Source organism: Nomascus leucogenys, chromosome 1a (genome assembly GCF_006542625.1).
Source record: "Nomascus leucogenys isolate Asia chromosome 1a, Asia_NLE_v1, whole genome shotgun sequence".
Lineage (NCBI taxonomy): Eukaryota > Metazoa > Chordata > Mammalia > Primates > Hylobatidae > Nomascus > Nomascus leucogenys.
In genome coordinates this window covers 81412537-81432946 of record NC_044381.1, presented here as the reverse complement: position 1 = coordinate 81432946, position 20410 = coordinate 81412537, and the positions used below count along the sequence as shown (strand labels likewise).

Here is a 20410-nt window from a genome sequence, read left to right as displayed (position 1 = left end):
TTTTTCCCCTTTTGAGATGAAGTTTCACTCTTGTTGCCCAGGCTGGAGTACAGTAGCGTGATCTCAGCTTACTGCAACCTCTGCCTCCCAGGTTCAAGCAATTCACCTGCCTCAGCCTCCGGAGTAGCTGGGATTACAGGCATGTGCCACCACACCTGGCTAATTTTGTATTTTTAGTAGAGTCGGGGTTTCTCCATGTTGGTCAGGCTGGTCTCGAACTCCCGACCTCAGGTGATCTGCCCACCTCTGCCTCCCAAAGTTCTGGTATTACAGGTGTGAGCCACTGTGCCCAGCTGATAAAAGTTTTAAAAATTACTAGATGGCATTTGAGAATTACAAAAACTAGGCTGAGGTCTGCAATTGGAAGAGGAGAACAGCAATGAATAAGCTTCCGTTTTTATGGCTTTTAGACTGGCATAAGGTCCCAGCTGGTGATATGAAGAGGTGGCTACAACTGTAATAACGACCTGTAATCTCTCTTGAAGAAAAGAGGACAGAGCTCACAGTGATCATGCAGCTGGAAAGTGCAGGAGAAAATCCTAGAAAGAATGTTGGAGTGGCAGAACCCCAAACACTGTTTATAAACTCTGCTTGAATTTCTTGCAAACCCCTGAACTGTACATGTGTGGAGCAGCCTCCAAACAGCACACTTAAGGCTAAAGGAGCAGAGATTTCAGCTGCTGTCCACCACAGGGGAGGCAGAACTTGGAGTTTAAGTCCAGCTAAGGTAATTGTCTGCAAAAACAGAAACACAAACACTCTTTGGAAGAATATTACAGAATCTAGAGTCAATTGTATTAATCACAATATCTAGGCTATAATCCAGAAACTATCACCCTAATCAGTGGAGACTGACCCCATAATGAGCCAAAGGTTGGATTTAGCAGAGAAGATTTAAAGCAGCTATTATAACTGTGCTCAAGGATGTAAAGCAAAATAATGTTGTATATGTGAACAAATAAGAAATCTCAGCAGAGAACTAGAAACTTTAAAAAAGAATGAAATGAAAATTTTACATCTGAAAATACAATATCTGAAACAATCGAATAGATTTAACAGATCAGATATGACAGATAAGTCATTTAATTTGAGGATAGATTAATAGAAATTATGTAATCTGAAGTAGAGAAATAAGTTATTGTATATGAAAGTTCTCTGTAAACTTAAGTGCTCTATGTAAGTTTCAGAGTTTATTACTCCAGGTTTCTTTCATATGTAAACAGAAGAGGTGTGTTTGGGTCTTCTTTTGATCTGCAGCTCCCTTAATGTCCTGTCCTGTCATGTCTGTGTCTAAGCTTTATACCATCTGGTTTCTTTATTTTTATTTATTTATTTTTGAGACAGCGTCTCGCTCTGTTGCCCACGCTGGAGTGCAGTGGATCTCAGCTCACTGCAACCTCTGCCTCCTGGGTTCAAGTGATTCTTCTGCCTCAACCTCCCAAGTAGCTGGGATTACAGGCATGTGCTACCACACCCGGCTAATTTTTGTATTTTGAGTAGAGACGGGGTCTCACCATGTTGTCCAGGTTGGTCTCAAACTCCTGGCCTCAAGTGGTCCACTCACCTTGTCCCCTCAAAGGGCTGGGATTACAGGCGTGGGCCACGGCGCTCGGCCTAGCCTCTGGTTTCTAATATCCCCTGCAGTCAGATATTTGGCCCTTGCTGCTTTCCTGTACTATTGTCAGAGGTTACCGGGAATCTTTTGGTCAGTACACTCGACATGTTTGTAATGGGCCTCACCCCCATATTTCTCTTCAGTATTTTGCACCATTGCCACCTCCTTTCTGCAAGGTCATTGCCTTTCCTCAATGACGATGTTTTCTTATTTCTCCTCCTCTGTCTTATTGTGTCTTTTCTGTTTTCCAAAGATTCATTCTTAGCTTTTTTCCCTCTTATTTCATTCTACTTTTTAGTCTACTTTATTATTTTCATACTTGATTACTTCAGCCTTGTCGTTTCAGAGGCCTCTTCTCCCTCTCTGGCTCTGCTCTCTCTAGAGCCCAGTCCTGCTTCTTGTCTCTGCTGATCACAACATTTCTACTTAGATATCCGGTAGACACTTGGAGCTCAGTGTCTGAAGTGAAACCCCTATTCTTCTTCTTCTTTTTTTTTTTTTTTTTTGAGGTGGGGTCTCAGAACCTCTTATCAAGCCGGTTTCTGTACTTCTTCTCTAATGTTCTGGAACTCTGCCTTTATATCAACACCTACCACATGGCAGTTACTCTGAAAATGTGATCTGAAGGAATGGATGAATTCTTCCAGTTACCCAAGCTGGAATTCTGAGACTCACCTTTGATTTGATCTCTGTGGTGACAAGTCATGTCAGTTTTGTGTCTGATGTATCTCTTGTATTCCTTCCTTCATTCCCACTGCGATTACTTTGATATCATAGTAGGCTCCTAGCCAGTCTTTTCTTTCTCCATGCCTTTTCCCTTGCTAATATTTTTTATATGTTGCTATTAGAGCAGTCTTGGCTCACACCTAATGATGGTGATGATGATAATGTTTAGTATTTATTAGGCACTTACTGTGGGCCCACTATTTCTAAGTGCATTATATCATTAAATTCAAATAACCTATAAGTTAGATACTGTCATTATCCATATTTTATAAGTGAAATGGAGGCCCAGAGAGTTAAGTGTCTTGCCAAGACCACGCAGCTAGTAAATGGCAGAGCTAAAATTTTAAGCTGTCTGATTTTAGTTCAAGCTTTAACTACCACGCTCTGTTCTCCCTCCCACAGAGTAAGGTAAATGATCATGCTGTTCTTACTCAAACATCTTACATAGTTCATTTCAAACACGACACTACTTTTTAGTCATATATTCAGTATCCTTTGTGAGCTGACCACATCTCATTATTTGTTACTTTGTTTTTTTTTTCTATGCCAAACTGAATCCTTCTATTATCTAACTATTCATATTCTTCCCAGTAATTTTATTCATTTTGTTTTTTCTGCCTGGCCTTGTTTCCCATCAAGTTGCCTGTGTTTATCTCCCTCTGATAGCATGTTCTCTAACTGCTCTATGCTACTGAATGCATTTATTTCATATTATAATTATGGTTTGATGTTTTATCTTTCCTGTGAGCCTGTAATCTTGAGTGTAGCATCTTGTCATTTTTTTCTGTCTCCATGCCTTGTACAATGCAGGCTTTTACACATTTTTTCTTTATTAAATTGCTCTTCAAAAATATCTGTTGAATAAGTGAAGAATTTAACTGTTACCAACAGACCATTAACCATAAGATTCCTGTATGGATGGTTTATTAGTGTGCTATGTCTCATTTCCCTATGGTTCAGTAGTTAAACGTAATGGGAAGAACTGGTGAAAATGTTTATGATCTGAGGGTTTGGTTTTTGTTTTTTTTTTTTGAGACAATTTATCAGGCTAGTTTAAGATGCTTCAATTTGAACCATTTCATTGATTCTAAGACACGTTTTTCACATGCTGAAATTGTCAGTACAAATTTTTAGTTTGTTAGGCTGGGCACAGTGGCTCATGCCTGTAATGCTAGCACTTTAGGAGGCCGAGGCAGGCAGATCAACTGAAGTCAGGAGTTCGAGACCAGCCTGGCCAACATGGTGAACTCCTGTCTCTACTAAAAATACAAAAATTAGCTGGGCGTGGTGGCAGGCACCTGTAATGCCAGCTACTCGGGAGGCTGAGGCAGGAGAATCACTTAAACCCGGGAGGCGGAGGTTGCAGCAAGCTGAGATGGAGCCATTGTACTCCAGCCTGGTCAACAAGAGCGAAACTCTGTCTCAAATAATAATAATAATAATAATAATAATAATAATAATAATAATAATATTACTTGGGGGTTATTCCACATCATTACATTAAATATATAGTTTTAATAGATTCTGCCTTTTTTTTTTTTTTTTTTTTTTTTTTTTTGAGACAGGGTCTCGCTCTGCCACCCAGGCTGAAGTGCAGTGGCATGATCATGGCTCACTGTAGCCTCGACCTTCCTGGCTAAAGCTATCTTCCTGCCACATCCACCCAAGTAGCTGGAACTAAGGCATGCACCACCATGCCTGGCTAATTTTTGACACATAGGAAGCATTATAAAATGTTAGCTATATTTATTTATTTATTTTTTTTTTTTTTTTTTTTTTTTTTTTTTTTTTTTTTTTTGGACAGTCTCGTCTTTCACCAGCTGGATGCATGGCGCAATCTCGCTCACTGCAAGCTCCCGCCTCCCGGTTCACGCCATTCTCCTGCCTCTCCGAGTAGCTGGACTACAGGCGCCCCCACCCGGCTAATTTTTGTATTTTATAGAACGGTTCACCGTCTCATCTCCTGACCTCGTATCGCCCCTCGCCCCAAGTCTGGATCAGCGTGCCCCGCCCCCCTATATTATTATATTACCTATCACTTAGCTGTCTGCTGCCCAAGCCACTGCCAATTTTCAGACGGCTAACCCCACATTACATCACTGACTTCCTTAGACCTTGGTCTGGCTAGCTGGTGTGGAAACCTCATTCTCTTTTTCAGTGTCTGCTCTTTCAAAGGGTGTTCTCCTGGCCACCCAATGATGCCCTTTATACTACAGCTACCTTCTGCCTAAAGTACCAGGGCTCTCTCCACAGTAGAGTAGAGAAGATCATGTACAGTCTGCCACCTGCCTGAAACCAGGGCACTTCTGAATGTTTTTGCTGCTTATACCTGGCTTCTCAGCCAGAATTCTGCATGTTCTTCCTCATATAGGCTTCCCCCCAGTTGTTCCAACTTGCCTTCTACTTCCTTTGGGAACCTACATTCTAATATGCATCTGAATCCAGTTGAGATCAGGGTTTAAGTTCTTTCTTTTTTCTTTCTTTCTTTTTTTTTTTTTTTTTTGTTTTTTTGTTTTTTTGAGACAGAGTCTCACTGTTGCCCAGGCTGGAGTGCAGTGGTGTGATCACAGCTCACTGCAGCCTTGACCTCCCAGGCTTAAGTGATCCTCCTGCCTCAGCCCCCCAAGTAGCTGGGAGTACAGATGCATGCCACCATACCTAGCTAATTGTTTTATTTTTTGTGGAGATGAGGTTTCACTATATTGCTTAGGCTGGCCTCCAATACCTGGGCTCAAGCGACCCTCCTGCCTCATCCTCCCAAGGTGCTGGGATTACAGGCATGAGCCACTGCACCAGCTTAAGTTCTTTCTCATGAGGCTCTTGGGCCACAAGTAAATTGGGAATGTGGCTTGACATCTATTTTAAGAGTTCCTGAGCTACTGTGATGGTAAGTCCCCCAAACATTTGATGAGAGTTGGGAAGCCAGTATCCCCTGAGCACCAGAGGATCCCTGAGGAGGAGTGACATCTCTAGCTCAGCCAGGATACCCTGTTATATTATTAACATTTATAGCTAACATCGAATAGCAGTTTCCATTACAACATGATTTTCACATAAGTTATTTAACTCTGAGGCAGGAATCAGTATCTCATTTTCATTTTTCTAATGAGGAAACAAGATTAGAAACATTGTGTTCACATAGATGGAAAAGGACAGGTCTGTCTTCATGTGTCACTCATACCAAGCTGTCTTCTTACCAGATGAAAAAGAGTCATATTTTATGGTTCAGCAGAGTTTATATCAGTTGTCATAATGGAGGAATTTAGTGTTAGCCGTGTTTGCAGTGAAAGTAATAGGATTGAAAACTTGAATAATTTCATTTAAATTTAGGTCTCCTTGTTACTCTGTAGGTTTGTGTGAACTGTAGACAATTTTGTATTAATAAAAAGTAGGCTGGGCGCAGTGGCTCACGCCTGTAATCCCAGCACTTTGGGAGGCCGAGGCTGGCAGATCACAAGGTCGAAAGATCAAGACCATCCTGACTAACACGGTGAAACCCTGTCTCCACTAAAAATACAAAAAATTAGCCAGGCGAGGTGGCGGGCACCTGTAGTCCCAGCTACTCGGGAGGCTGAGGCAGGAGAATGGCGTGAACCTGCAGTGAGCCGAGATCCTGCAGTGGAGCGGAGCCTGCAGTGAGCCGAGATCGCGCCACTGCACTCCAGCCTGGGGGATAGCAAGACTCCACCTCAAAAAATAAAAATAAAAAATAAAAAGTAATGCATTTATACATACATACACACCTATCTATATTTATCTTGTCCTTTATTTCAGAACCACAATGGACACTGCCAGCCATAGCCTTGTTCTTCTCCAGCAGCTGAACATGCAGCGAGAATTTGGTTTTCTGTGTGATTGCACAGTTGCAATTGGAGATGTTTACTTCAAAGCCCACAGAGCGGTGCTTGCTGCTTTTTCTAACTATTTCAAGATGATATTTATTCACCAAACAAGGTAAGGATGTGTTTTTGTAAATAAGAATTTTTAATATTGTGAGTTATATAAGCTTTATTATAATATCATTTTGGAAATTCTTTGTTACGGAGTCACACTAAGAAGTAAAATTATAATTTTATTTTTATTTTTTGGCGACAGAGTCTCTCTGTGTCACCCAGACTGGAGTGCAATGGTGCAGTGTCGGCTCACTGCAACCTCCGCCTCCCAGGTACAAGCGATTCTCCTGCCTCAGCCTCCTGAGTACCTGGGATTACAGGCGCCTGCTACCACGCCTGGTTAATTTTTGTATTTTTAGTAGAGGCAGGGTTTCACCATGTTGCCCAGGCTGATCTCGAACTCCTGACCTCAGGTGATCTGGCTGCCTCAGCCTCCCAAAGTGCTGGGATTACAGGCATGAGCCACCGTGCCTGGCCAAATTATAATAATTTTTTATACATTAGTAATTAAACTCAGTGTGTAGGATCCATAATGGGAAATAAGAATGAAAATAAGAATAGCTAAAATTGGCTGGGCGCCGTGCCTCATGCCTGTAATCCCAACACTTCGAGAGGCCAAGTTGGGCGGATCACAAGGTCAGGAGTTCGAGACCAGCCTGGCCAATATGGTGAAACTCCGTCTCTACTAAAAATACAAAAATTAGCCAGGCATGGTGGTGGGTGCCTGTAGTCCCAGCTACTCGGGAGGCTGAGGCAGGAGAATCGCTTGTACCTGTCAGGTGGAGGTTGCAGTGAGTCAAGATCGAGCCACTTGCATTCCAGCCTGGGTGACAGAATGAGACTCTGTCTCAAAAAAAAAAAAAGAGAAAAGAATAGCTAAAATTTATTGAAGGCTTATCCCATACCCAAGCACTAAGTATTTGCCCTGTAATGTAAATTCTACTGCTGTCCCTATTTTAGGGAAAAGAAAACTGAGACTGAGTTCAGTAACTTGCCCATGCAAGATTATACAGCTAATAAGTTAGGTGCAGATTTGTCTGAAGCTATGTCTATGCTTTTAGTCACTAAGCTGTTAATGTTTGTTTCATATAACACTTTTTTTTTAATTTTTTATTTTTTATTTTTTATTTTTTTTTGAGACGGAGTCTAGCTCTGTCACCCAGGCTGGAGTGCAGTGGTGCCCAGGCTGAAGTGCAGTGGCATGATCTCAGCTCACTGCAACCTCCGCCTCACAGGTTCAAGCAATTCTCTTGCTTCAGCCTCCCTAGTAGCTAAGACCACAGGTGTGCACCACCACACCCGGCTAATTTTTTGTAATTTTAGTAGAGACAGGGTTTCACCATGTTGGTCAGGCTCGTCTTGAACTCCTGACCTCAGATGATCCACCTGCCTCCGCCTCCCAAAGTGCTGGAATTACAGGCGTGAGCCACCGCACCCTTCTGATTTCAATAGATTCTTTATCACCCCAAACAGAAACTTTGTACCCATTAAGCAATAACTCCCCATCTCACCCTCTCAACCCCCAGAAACCGCTAATTTACTTTCTATCTCTATGAATTTGCCTATTCTAGATATTTTATATAATACTTGTCCTTTTGTGTCTGGCTTATTTTACTTAGCATGATATTTTCTGGGTTCTCCATGTTGTAGCATGTATCAGAACTTCCTTCTTTTTACGGTTGAATACTATTCCATTGTGTATGTAAGCCATCTTGTGTTTATCCACTCATCTTTTGGTCGACACTCAGCTTCTTTCTACCTTTTGGCTACTGTAAGTAATGTTGCAGTGAACGTTGGCATACAGGTATCTGTTTGAGTCCCTGTTTTTAGTTCTTTTCATCGTTTACTCGATAGACTGTTAAATTCCTTAAGAGCAGGTACCTATTTTATTCATCAGTTTTCTACCCCGGCATCTAGTATAGTGCATATCGCTTAGGAGTCACTCGATTAGTGTTGAACTAATCAGAATGTATGTCTGTGTTTCCTAACTTTAGGCAGTAGATTGAATACATGAAGACTTTTTGCTAGGCCATAAAGTTGGTATAAAATGAAAGTTTAAGCCTTTGTTGCCATGTTTTATTAAGGCAGATTGCTAGGTTCGAACTTCTTAGGAAGAAATTGCTTTAGTCTCAGACTATACTGTTAACTGAAAGGCCAGCTAGGTTGTGTTTCATTTCTTGTGGGTCTGTTTTTGTTTTTAACAGTGAATGCATAAAAATACAACCAACTGACATCCAACCTGACATATTCAGCTATTTGTTGCACATTATGTACACGGGGAAAGGGCCAAAACAGATTGTGGATCATAGTCGTTTGGAGGAAGGGATTCGATTTCTTCACGCCGACTACCTTTCTCACATTGCAACTGAAATGAATCAAGTGTTCTCACCAGAGACTGTACAGTCCTCAAATTTATATGGCATTCAGATCTCAACAACCCAAAAAACAGTTGTCAAACAAGGACTGGAGGTCAAAGAAGCTCCTTCCAGTAACAGTGGAAACAGAGCTGCTGTCCAGGGTGACCACCCCCAGTTGCAGCTGTCTCTCGCTATTGGTCTGGATGATGGCACTGCAGACCAGCAGAGGGCCTGTCCTGCCACCCAGGCCCTGGAGGAGCACCAGAAGCCCCCAGTTTCCATCAAGCAGGAGAGATGTGACCCAGAATCTGTGATCTCCCAGAGCCACCCCTCACCCTCATCAGAGGTGACAGGTCCCATTTTTACTGAAAACAGTATCAAAATACACTTATGCCATTACTGTGGGGAACGTTTTGATTCCCGTAGTAACCTAAGGCAACATCTCCATACACATGTGTCTGGATCCCTGCCATTCGGTGTCCCTGCTTCCATTCTGGAAAGTAATGACCTTGGTGAAGTGCATCCGCTTAATGAAAACAGCGAGGCCCTTGAATGCCACAGGCTCAGCTCCTTCATTGTTAAGGAGAATGAACAGCAGCCAGACCACACCAACCAGGGTACCACAGAGCCTTTGCAGATCAGTCAAGTATCTTTGATCTCCAAAGACACAGAGCCAGTAGAATTAAACTGTAATTTTTCTTTTTCAAGGAAAAGAAAAATGAGCTGTACCATCTGTGGTCATAAATTCCCTCGAAAGAGCCAATTGTTGGAACACATGTATACACACAAAGGTAAATCTTACAGATATAACCGATGCCAAAGGTTTGGTAATGCATTGGCCCAGAGATTTCAGCCATACTGTGACAGCTGGTCTGATGTCTCCCTGAAAAGTTCTCGCTTGTCACAAGAACACTTAGACTTGCCTTGTGCCTTAGAGTCAGAGCTTACACAAGAAAATGTGGATACTATCCTAGTTGAGTAGCAACTTCTCTTTCAGAATTTTTATACCAATTCTGAAAAAGAAAATTCGCATGGCATTTTTTATTCATAAATTATTTTCCTTCTCAAGTTTCATTGACTTTTTTTCTTCACAGCTTATCCATGGTTTTAAGGTTATATATATTAGATCTTCTCATAAGACATATTAATATGTGGCTATTAAAATGTAACATTCAATTACTACTGTGAACTTTTCACAAACGAAATTACAATTTAGAAATCAGAAATCAATGTAGAAATATGGAAACTTTAAATAGTTATTTATAGAATTTCTAAGTTTTTCCAGTTATATAATCAGTAAAAGCAAATTGAATATAAAGTAAATGAAATCTGTTTTAAAGTATATTCTAAACTATCACTTCTGCCTACATTTCACATGAATTCACTCCTACCAGGATTATTTTTAAATATTTTCTTCCATATAGGAAATTAATAGTTATTTTAATGCATAACTATATGTTATACATATGTTATAATGTATAAAATTTATTTTAAGATATACCAAATCATGAGTAGTTTTATTTTTTAACTACTAGCTCCACAACATCTTACCTACATGGCTTCTCTTTACTTTTTAACATTGAGTATACCTCTTTTTTTTTTTTTTGAGACAGAGTCTCGCTGTGTCGCCCAGGCTGGAGCGCAATGGCGCGATGTCGGCTCACTGCAAGCTCCATCTCCCGGGTTCACTCCATTCTCCCGCCTCAGCCTCCTGAGTAGCTGGGACTACAGGCACCCACCACCACACCCAGCTAATTTTTTTTGTATTTTTTTAGTAGAGACGGGGTTTCACCGTGTTAGCCAGGATGGTCTCGATCTCCTGACCTCGTGATCTGCCCGCCTCGGCCTCCCAAAGTGCTGGGATTACAGGTGTGGTATATCTCATTTTTAATTAAAAAAACAGTTAAAGGGAGAAGAGTCAGAGAGACATTACAAAATATTTGAGAAACAGTGAGATATACACACATAGATAAATAAGCGTGCAGAGACAGAGACTGAGCTAGAACTGCATTGACTAAAAACCCCAGGGTTGTTAACCTTGGTCTAGAGTGTTTTCTTAGACACCTTAAAAAGCAATTTGAGATTATTTTTTTTTTTGAGACGGAGTCTCGCTCAGTCACCCAGGCTGGAGTGCAGTGGCACGGTCTTGGCTCACTGCAAGCTCCGCCCCCCGGGTTCACGCCATTCTCCTGGCTCAGCCTCCCAAGTAGCTGGGACTACAGGCGCCCACCAACACGCCCAGGTAATTTTTTGTATTTTTAGTAGAAACGGGGTTTCACCGTGTTAGCCAGGATGGTCTCGATCTCCTGACCTCATGATCCACCCGCCTCGGCCTCCCAAAGTGCTGGGATTACAGGCGTGAGCCACCGCGCCCGGCGTGCAATTTGAGATTTTTATGACCGGAGGTTTACGTGAGTTGAAAGAGAAAGATGATAAAATATAAATCATGTTTCTACCCTCAGTGTCAGGATTTTTGGGGCTTCCTGGGTTGATATTAATTTTCTAAAAATCACTTGAAAAAGTAATTTTTCAGTGGCACAGTTTTCACTTTTTTCCTGATCCATAAAACCAGCAAAGTGGGTACATTCAGTGTTCTATAACTACATTTAAAATCCATGATGTTAGCTTTCCTTCTATAAATCAACTTAACTCTCTTTTATAATGGTGACACTTACAAAGCTCAAACCCCAGGAAAATTAAAGTTGATGGAATAAATAACTGATTCCCTGGCTCTATATACCTGGGAAATAGCTGGTTAAGCTTCACCACAAAGGATAGATCTAAATTGTTTCTGAAATGTTTAAATTTCAAACACCTCGTAGTCAAGGATAATAAAACAGACTCATCTTTTTTTGCCCTCTTGTTAAATTCTAAGCGTCACAGGCATTTGAATACATCTAAAAAATTTGGTTTGTGAGCCTTAGAATTTAACCACTTACAAAACTCTTGAGCTCCCTCCACTTCCGAGGACATTTCCTGACACATTGAACAGCATCAGCGTTCAATCAGGAGGGAGCTCAAGGAGTAATCCAGCTAATTCTAAGGACACAAAGATTTTCTCTAGGTAAACAGTTTAGGTAAATTACAAAGTGGTAAGTTTTTCTTGAGGATTGAATGAATTGTGTTAGTCAGTTGAGTTTGTGTAAGGCAGTTGAGTTTCTGCCTTAAACAAGTGAGTAAAGGCTCCTATCGTTAAGACTGATGTGTGTTGAGAGCAAATCTAACTTGATAAGATCAATTGTATTGGGAGTAATTAAAACAAATGTATTGTTCTTTGGGGTCAGAACTTCATCTAATCTTAAACTTTTTTCTACCAATTCACTTAAGCAACTATTCAAATTTGTACTGCCCTCAAAGATGTCATCTCATTGGAAGAACAGAAGTATTAACATTGATTTTTTTGTATTTTAGGCTAGTTAAGATATATTTCCCAGCCTTCTTCAACTCAAATTCTATTGTTCTTATTAAGATAATGTTTCTCCTCTATATTCTTCCCTGTTTGCCCTCTCATTATTATTATTTTTTTAATTTAATTTTTTTTTTAAGATGGAGTTTCACCCTTGTTGCCCAGGCTGGAGTGCAATGGTGTGATCTTGGCTCACTGCAACCTCTGCTGCCTGGGTTCAAGCAATTCTCCTGCCTTAGCCTCCCAAGTAGCTGGGATTACAGGCATGCACCACCACACCCAGCTAATTTTGTATTTTTAGCAGAGACGGGGTTTTACCATCTTGGTCAGGCTGGTCTGGAACTCCTGACCTCAGGTGATCCACCAGCCTCGGCCTCCCAAAGTGCTGGGATTACAGGTGTGAGCCACCGTGCCAGGCCCACTCATTATTCTTTGACACAAGAAATCCTTGTATATAGCTAAAGGGTGGAGGTAGAGTTGTATATGGATGGTGGGATAAGACAGCAAGTGCCTCAGGGCAGAGTTTGGATAAATGGTAAGAGTTTGCTAGCAGCTGATTGGCTGTGATAGACAACACTGATTTAAAGCAGAAATATATCTGTTGAGAGTTAAGAAAATAGTGGTTAACTGTATTTCTATTCTTATAGTTCCTTTTAATATTAGAAATTCAAAGCAAATGCTCTTTCCTTGTTCCTTATAACATTCATTCTGTTTAGGAAGTGGGAAAATAATCAACTTCATTTTATAGAAAAAAAAAATCCCAAAAGCTGAGTTCCAGAGATGCAGTGAATAGTGGTGTGGGACTGACCCCCAGTTTTTGCTATTGTTGTTTTCATTTATTCTGCAGGCTTTTTTTTTTTTTTTTTGAGACAGTCTTGCTATGTTGCCAGGCTGGAGTGCAGTGGTGCAATCTCAGCTCACTGCAACCTCCGCCTCCCAGATTCAAGTGATTCTCCTGCCTCAGCCTCTTGAGCATGTGCCACCATGCCCAGCTAATTTTTATATTTTTAGCAGAGACAGGGTTTCACCATGTTGGCCAGGATGGTCTGGAGCTCCTGACCTCGTGATCCACCTGCCTCAGATTACAGGCATAAGCCACCGCGCCCAGGTCTACAGGCATTTTTTAAAGTGACTGTCATATGCCTAACACTGTGCCCTGAGTATTATTTTTTAAAGACATGATTGCGACCGGGCGCGGTGGTTCACGCCTGTAATCCCAGCACTTTGGGAGGCCGAGGTGGGTGGATCACGAGGTCAGGAGATCGAGACCATCCTGGATAACACGGTGAAACCCCGTCTCTACTAAAAATACAAAAAAATAGCCGAGCGTGGTGGCGGGCGCCTGTAGTCCCAGCTACTCGGGAGGCTGAGGCAGGAGAATGGTGTGAACCCGGGAGGCGGAGCTTGCAGTGAGCTGAGATCCGCCACTGCACTCCAGTCTCTGGGCGACAGAGCGAGACTCCGTCTCAAAAAAAAAAAAAAAAAAAAAGACATGATTGCTAACTGAGAAAATTTGCTTTGTATTTTAAAAGTTCTTCCAGCTAGGCCAGGCATGGTGGCTCACACCTGTAATCCCAGCATTTTGGGAGGCCGAGGTGGGCGGGTCACAAGGTCAGAAGATCGAGACCATCCTGGCTAACACAGTGAAACCCCATCTCAACTAAAAATACAAAAAATTAGCTGGGTGTGGTGGCACACACCTGTAATCCCAGCTACTCAAGAGGCTGAGGCAGGGGAATAGCTTGAATAGCTTGAACCTGGGAGGCGGAGGTTGCAGTGAGCGGAGATTGCACCACTGCACTCCAGCCTGGGTGACAGAGCGAGACTCCATCTCAAAAAAAAAAAAAATAGTTCTTCCAGCTAAAATGTTTATTTTTGACTACATCTCCACAAAATGGAGCTATACTGTTAGCCAGTATCCTAATAATATAGTGCAGTTTGCATAATAATTACCAAGCTTGAAACTGGAAATGTCATATGCACTTTCGTCTGTGTATCAGGCAAATACTAAACAAACATTTTCCCCTTGAGTCAGCTTAAAATTTTCCCTTCTTTCGAAATCTCACACAGTTGTTTTCTGGAGAAAAATAGAGACTGTTTTAGTATTTGTTCCTATTAGCATATCATCAGAACTCAGCACAGTCTGCCTTATAAGAAAACAAAAATTTTTTTTATTTATAACTCTAGAGATTGTTACTTCTTGCGCTTTCTGATTTCCCATCCGTAAAGTGGGTGTAAGCAATACCTACCTCACAGGGGTGTTGTGAGGATTTATATTAAACGTGTTAAGTTCTCTCAGTATTATTGATTAAAATCAACCATACAAACGACATTTATTCTGTAGCTAGACCTATTAACTTTAGTATTTCAGCCTATAAATTCTAGAATGTTCTTAAAAGCAGTAATGTGCTACCTAATATTCAATAACTAATTGACAGAACTCATTGTTATTTTTTACAAATAACTCTAGAAACAATACTGTTGCTAGAAATCCTGTTCTACTGTAATTTAATCATCACCGTTTCTTTTTAGCCTTCAGTAAAGAGGATATTAGTTCTTTGGCATTATTGGGAATAAAACTTTGTCAATTTCAGCTTTATTGAAAGTTCTCCCAAATATATTGTTTACACAAAGGAAAAGGAACAAAAACAATAAAGAAATACCTTTTTTTTTTTTTTTTTTTGAGGTGGAGTCTCACTCTGTTGCTTAGGCTGGAGTGCAGTGGTGCAATCTCGGCTCACTGCAACCTCCGCCTTCCAGGTTCAAGCGATTCTTCTGCCTCAGCCTCCGGAGTAGCTGAAACTATAGGCACGTACCACCACACCCAGCTAATTTTTGTATTTTTAGTAGAGATGGGGTTTCACCATGTTGGCCAGGCTGGTTTCAAACTCCTGACCTCGTGATCTGCCTACCTCAGCCTCCCAAAGTGCTGGGATTACAGGTGTGGGCCACTGGGCCCAGCCCATTTTTATTTCTTTGATGTAGGTCATCTAAATAGTAGATGAGGACAGGAAATGGGGTGAAGGTAATAGTATTATTAGAAAAGTCTTCACTGAAAACTGAAGGAAATACATATTAATTGTGGAAAAAGATAGTGCGAAAAATGTGTAATTTCATTAACATTTGTTTGTACAGGCACATTCTTGATATTGTGAGTCAGATACTTGATAAGTGTCCATTTTTTGTAGTAATTGATGTAAAAATGGGCCATGCGAAGAGTTTTCATAATGTAATTTGTGTCTTTATATGTTTTGAACTACATGTAGATCTGTGGCACTTAAATTATTAATTTTTAACTTCTTAAGAGTGAAGTCTATAAATGATTTCTCTCTGCTGTATTTCTGTGTTTGTATGGTTGGACATTTTGAAAACTGGTGAGATTACACAATCCCAAACCTGGATGTCTTAAATACAAGGAATTATAAACTGTGATTTTTGTCTTGAAGTCCTGGAAGAATTCATTGCGCTTCAGTATGTATTTGTACTGCACTTGATTAATTAGTTAAGTATTGCTCTGGTGCAATTGACATTAACTGTCATCAACTCCTCTATTTTGTGCTAAATAAAGTCATTTAGTCAGAATGGATCAAATATAAACTTATACTTTAAACTTAGATTATAAAAACTTGTTCAATAAAAAAGACCCACTGAAAAATCTTCAAAGTACATGTAACACATAGCAAATACAGGAGACCAAAATCAATAATACATTGTGTGGCTAAACTCATCCACCTAATGTACTGTGAATTTGCTTCAGAAACATTCTTTTAGAAAGTTGTGTATCAGCCGGGCATAGTGGCTCATGCCTGTAACCCCAGCACTTTGAGAGGCCAAGGCCCAGGAGTCCGAGACCAGCCTGGGCAATATAGTGAGACCTCATCTCTGCCAAAAATTTTGGCCAGGGGCTGTGGCTCACGCCTGTAATCCCAGCACTTTAGGAGGTTGAGGTGGGCGGATCACCAGAGGTCAGGAGTTCAAGATCAGCCTGGCTAACATGGCAAAACCCTGTCTCTACTAAAAATACAAAAATAAGCCAGGTGTGGTAGTGCGCATCTGTAGTCCCAGCTACTTGGGAGGCTGAGACAGGAGAATCATTTGAACCCGGGAGGTGGAGGTTGCAGTGAGCCGAGATCGCGCCATTGCACTCCAGCCTGGGCGACAGAGTGAGACTCCGTCTCAAAAAAAAAAAAAAAAAAGGGCAGGGTGTGGTGGCTCACGCCTGTAATCCCAGCATTTTGGGAGGCCAAGGCGGGCGGATCATAAGTCAGGAGATCGAGACCATCCTGTACAACATGGTGAAACCCTGTCTCTAGTAAAATACAAAAAATTAGCTGGGTGTGGTGGCGCGTGCCTGTAGTCCCAGCTACTAGGGAGGCTGAGGCAGGGGAATTGCTTGAACCTGGGAGGCAGAGGTTGCAGTGAGCCGAGATTGTGCCACTGCACTCCAGCCTGTTGACAGAGCAAGAAACAATGAATTTCATATATTTTATCAAGACAAATTAATGTGACTTAATCAAAAACAAGTTTATTAGCTTAGCTTATAGAATGTGTTCTTATTTTACATCAGTGTTTGCCAAATGTTGTGTTTCTAGTGTTGAGGCAAGTAGTCTTTGTACTGGGTAACATTTTGGAGGTGTGATGCAAAAATGCATTCGTGGGCCTAATTCTTACCAACCATAATCTGTGTTAATAGAAAATTGACGTCCTAATCAAATGCTTTCCAACTGCTGTCTCTGGAAAGAAAGGTAATATCTCGTCATTTCCCAGAAGTTTCTTGCTTTGCTTCTTTTTTTTTTTTTTTTTTTTTTTTTTGAGACGGAGTCTCGCTCTGTTGCCCAGGCTGGAGTGCAGTGGAGTAATCTCGGCTCACTGCAACCTCCGCATCCCAGGTTCAAGCTATTCTCCTGCCTCAGCCTCCCGAGTAGCTGAGATTACAGGTGCCTGCCACTACACTCGGCTAATTTTTTGTATTTTTAGTAGAGACGGGGTTTCACCATGTTGGCCAGGCTGGTCTCGAACTCCTGACCTTGTGATTTGCCTGCCTCAGCCTCCCAAAGTGCTGGGATTACAGGCGTGAGCCACCACGCCCAGCTGCTTCTTTCTTTTCTATTTACAGTCTACTGTATCGCCTTTTGCCCCCAGTAACATGATCCACAATAGTAGTTCTCAACCAAGGTATATTAGTCAGGATTCTCCAGAAAAAGAAAGAAACAACAGGTAGAACTGAGAGAGAGAAAGAGATTGATTGATTATAAGGAATAGGTTCATGCAATTATGGAGGCTGAGAAGTCCCAAGATCTGCAGTTGGGAGGCTGAGAGGCTGGGGAGTCAGTGATGTTCCAGTCTGAATTTGAAGACCTGGAGAGCTTATGGCATAAGTTCCAGTCCAAAAGCTGGCAGGCTTGAAAATCAAGAAGAGCTGATGCTTCCATTTGGGTCCAAAGGGAGGAAAAAACCGATAATTGCAGCTCAAGCAGTCAGGCCAGAGAAAGTCTTTTTTTATTCTATTCTGGCCTTCAACTGATGGAATGAGAGCCACCCACAACAGGGAGGGTGATCTTCTTTACTCAGTCTACTGATTCAGATTTTATCTCCCTCCAGAACACCCTCACGGACACACCCAGAATAATGTTTGACTAACTATTGGGGCACCGCATGGCCCAGTCATTTGGACACATAAACATTACACCGGGCTATCCCCCCACCATAGAGACATTTGACGATGTGGAGATGTTTTTGGTTGTCACAGTTGGGTGGGCGATGAGGGAGGCCGCTGCTGGCATCTAGTAGGTGGAGCCCAGGGATGCTGCTAAACATCTCAGTGCAGAGGACAGCCTCCCACAATACAGAATATGTACCTCAAAATGTCATTAGAGCTGAGGTTGACCAACCCTTCTAAGACCTTAAAGTAAGTTTTGTGATGGTTGTCAGGAATAAAAATACAAAGAAACCCAATTTGGGGGATTTCTATTCTAGTCATGTTTAGAGTAAGTATTGGAGTATGAGATATGTTCAGAATTAAATTCTGTTTGTATTATCCTTGATCCCAGCTTTTAAAAGATAAAAATGTGATTATTAAAAAGGAAAAATGTGATTATTAAAAATCAAAAATGTATTAATCAGCAAGACAGTTTTGAATCTATTCATATAATGTTTGAACTAAATAATTGTGTCTCCAAAGAGGTCTCTTCGTGAAATTGAGATTGTAGGTTATAATTTCTGTAAATTTTTAATCTGGCCAAAAGGTGGCACCAGTGTACCTTTAAAAAAATGTTCATTATACTTGAATTCAGCATTACTATTAATAGTAAATATTATTTAGGGCTTAGCTACTTTTGGATCATGCTTTATAGAGTCAAGACTAATGAGAATTTTCTTAAAATTTCATAAGGTACTGCAATATCTTGACATCCCTCTTTAATCAAGATGCCTCTGATTTACATGTACATATCTCAGCAGATAACTTTTTAAAATATCACATTATTGTGATACATTGAGCATTTCTGAAGATTTTTCCAAGTTATTAACTGTGAGGTCTTGGAATTTGGGCTCTTTTAATCAGGCATCACACTCAGTTTTTGGTGTTCTGCCTGGTCAAGACATAGATTGAAGGACATTTGAGTAAATACGCTCCCTTGCTTCTTTCTTGCCTTTTGTTCATTTTTTGTACATCCACAATCTATGAGGTAGGCCATTTTGTTACCTACTGAAATTTACTTTCTTTTCCATCTGTGGTTCAACAACTGACTTTCTTCTCTCATACTTTCCAACCCATTCCATTCTGAATAAGCTAAGAGTTTTCTTACCTTCAACTCTTCTCACCTTCCAATACTAAGTGAATACAGCCTGCCTCCCCTTTAATTTCTGATTACAATATTATTCTCATCATCCTAGGACTTTGTACCTAATCACCAGCTGCTTCTCCTAAGTTTATTTTACAGCTGATAAGCCAACTTGGAAAATGAGCCCACTCTCCCTCAGATACATTCTCTTCCACTGTTTATAAAAGTTTGAAACGTTGGCCGGGCGCGGTGGCTCACGCTTGTAATCCCAGCACTTTGGGAGGCCGAGGCGGGTGGATCACGAGGTCAGGAAATCGAGACCACGGTGAAACCCCGTCTCTACTAAAAATACAAAAAAATTAGCCGGGCGCGGTGACGGGCGCCTGTAGTCCCAGCTACTCGGAGAGGCTGAGGCAGGAGAATGGCGTGAACCCGGGAGGCGGAGCTTGCAGTGAGCCGAGATTGCGCCACTGCACTCCAGCCTGGGTGACAGAGCGAGACTCCGTCTCAAAAAAAAAAAAAAAGTTTGAAACGTTTTTCATTGAAACAATTTGGTGATATTGTATCAAAATAATAAAACATTAAGCTACTGGAACACCATGGAGTCCTTTCATGTCAAACATCTGAAGGAATGACAGTCCTCCAAGAGAGATTCTCTGTACAACTGGTGTGTCCCCACTGTCCTGGAAACAGGAGAGGCTTGTGCCAGGAGGGAGGCTGGAGAAGACGGCTCTCACCCACTGTGGTCGTCATCCCTTGTCTGGTCTGTGTTATTAACAAGTTTCAGGAGGTTCCGTGTCAGATTTTTGTGCATCCAGCAGGCCTTTGAGGAACGGGATCTTGTGCATTTAGCACTGCCACATTTTTTCTGTAGTGGAAGCCATGTGAAACTTAGTCCAAACCATATGCAGGTAATTAAAAAAAATTTTTTTTGAACTGGCATTTATGGTAACTACCATATAGGGAGGAAAACCTGAAGAACCTGGAGTGGTTCTGTAGAAAGTGAAGTCACACCTGTTACTTTTTGAAGGTGAAAACACATTTGCAAAGGCAAGGGAAGAGGTTTTAAAATGCAGATGAAAGATTTGAGGGGAGTGAATCTCAACAGTGTTCCTAGCTGACCACTTCTCATTTCCCAACATTGCTCTTTTTTCACATGTGTGCTGTCTGGTGGTGTGAGCTCAGTGGTTTCTGTCCCCTATATCACAATATTTTAAAGTCTATGAGGAAAGACATATAAAGGGAAGAGTCCTTTTTTTTAAATCTTAAATATCTCCTATTTCACTATTAACATACCACAGTTTTGCTGCTCTCTCAAACTGGTGGCTACGCTCAGAGCCACCATGATGGCCATGCAGACAATGCACAACACAGTGCTAGGGGGTGCCTCGATTGAATGAAGGCTTCTCCCAGAGTTGTGCTGTGCCAGTGGCACAGCTGTGCATCACAGCCTTGCCTTTCCTTATCCTGGTTTAAACATTGGGTTTAAGAAGCCCTTATTTTGAATTTCTGTAGCAAGTAGCAGTTTTCACTGATATAGTCAGGATTAAACTAAGATAGACAAGTGGTATAGAAATCAGAATAAGATTTAAAATTACCCCTAGGTGACACAACTAATGTCTTGGTCAAAA

At 41.3% G+C, this 20410-nt stretch overlaps 1 protein-coding gene across 4 annotated transcripts in view; it reads left to right on the top strand.

The window, feature by feature from the left end:
- Positions 1-20410, top strand: part of ZBTB25 (zinc finger and BTB domain containing 25) — a 55963-nt gene that overhangs the window by 8166 nt on the left and 27387 nt on the right. For 2 of the 4 annotated variants that reach the window (XM_003267800.3, XM_030812081.1), the window contains exons 2-3: positions 6116-6295; positions 8439-10096. In XM_003267800.3, coding sequence (XP_003267848.1) covers positions 6123-6295; positions 8439-9573 — 1308 coding nt within the window. In that variant the 5' untranslated portion in view covers positions 6116-6122 and the 3' untranslated portion in view covers positions 9574-10096. Of the gene's footprint in view, positions 1-305; positions 728-6115; positions 6296-8438; positions 10097-20410 lie in introns of those variants that run through there. The other 2 variants (XM_030812070.1, XM_030812074.1) reach the window with 2 other exon arrangements.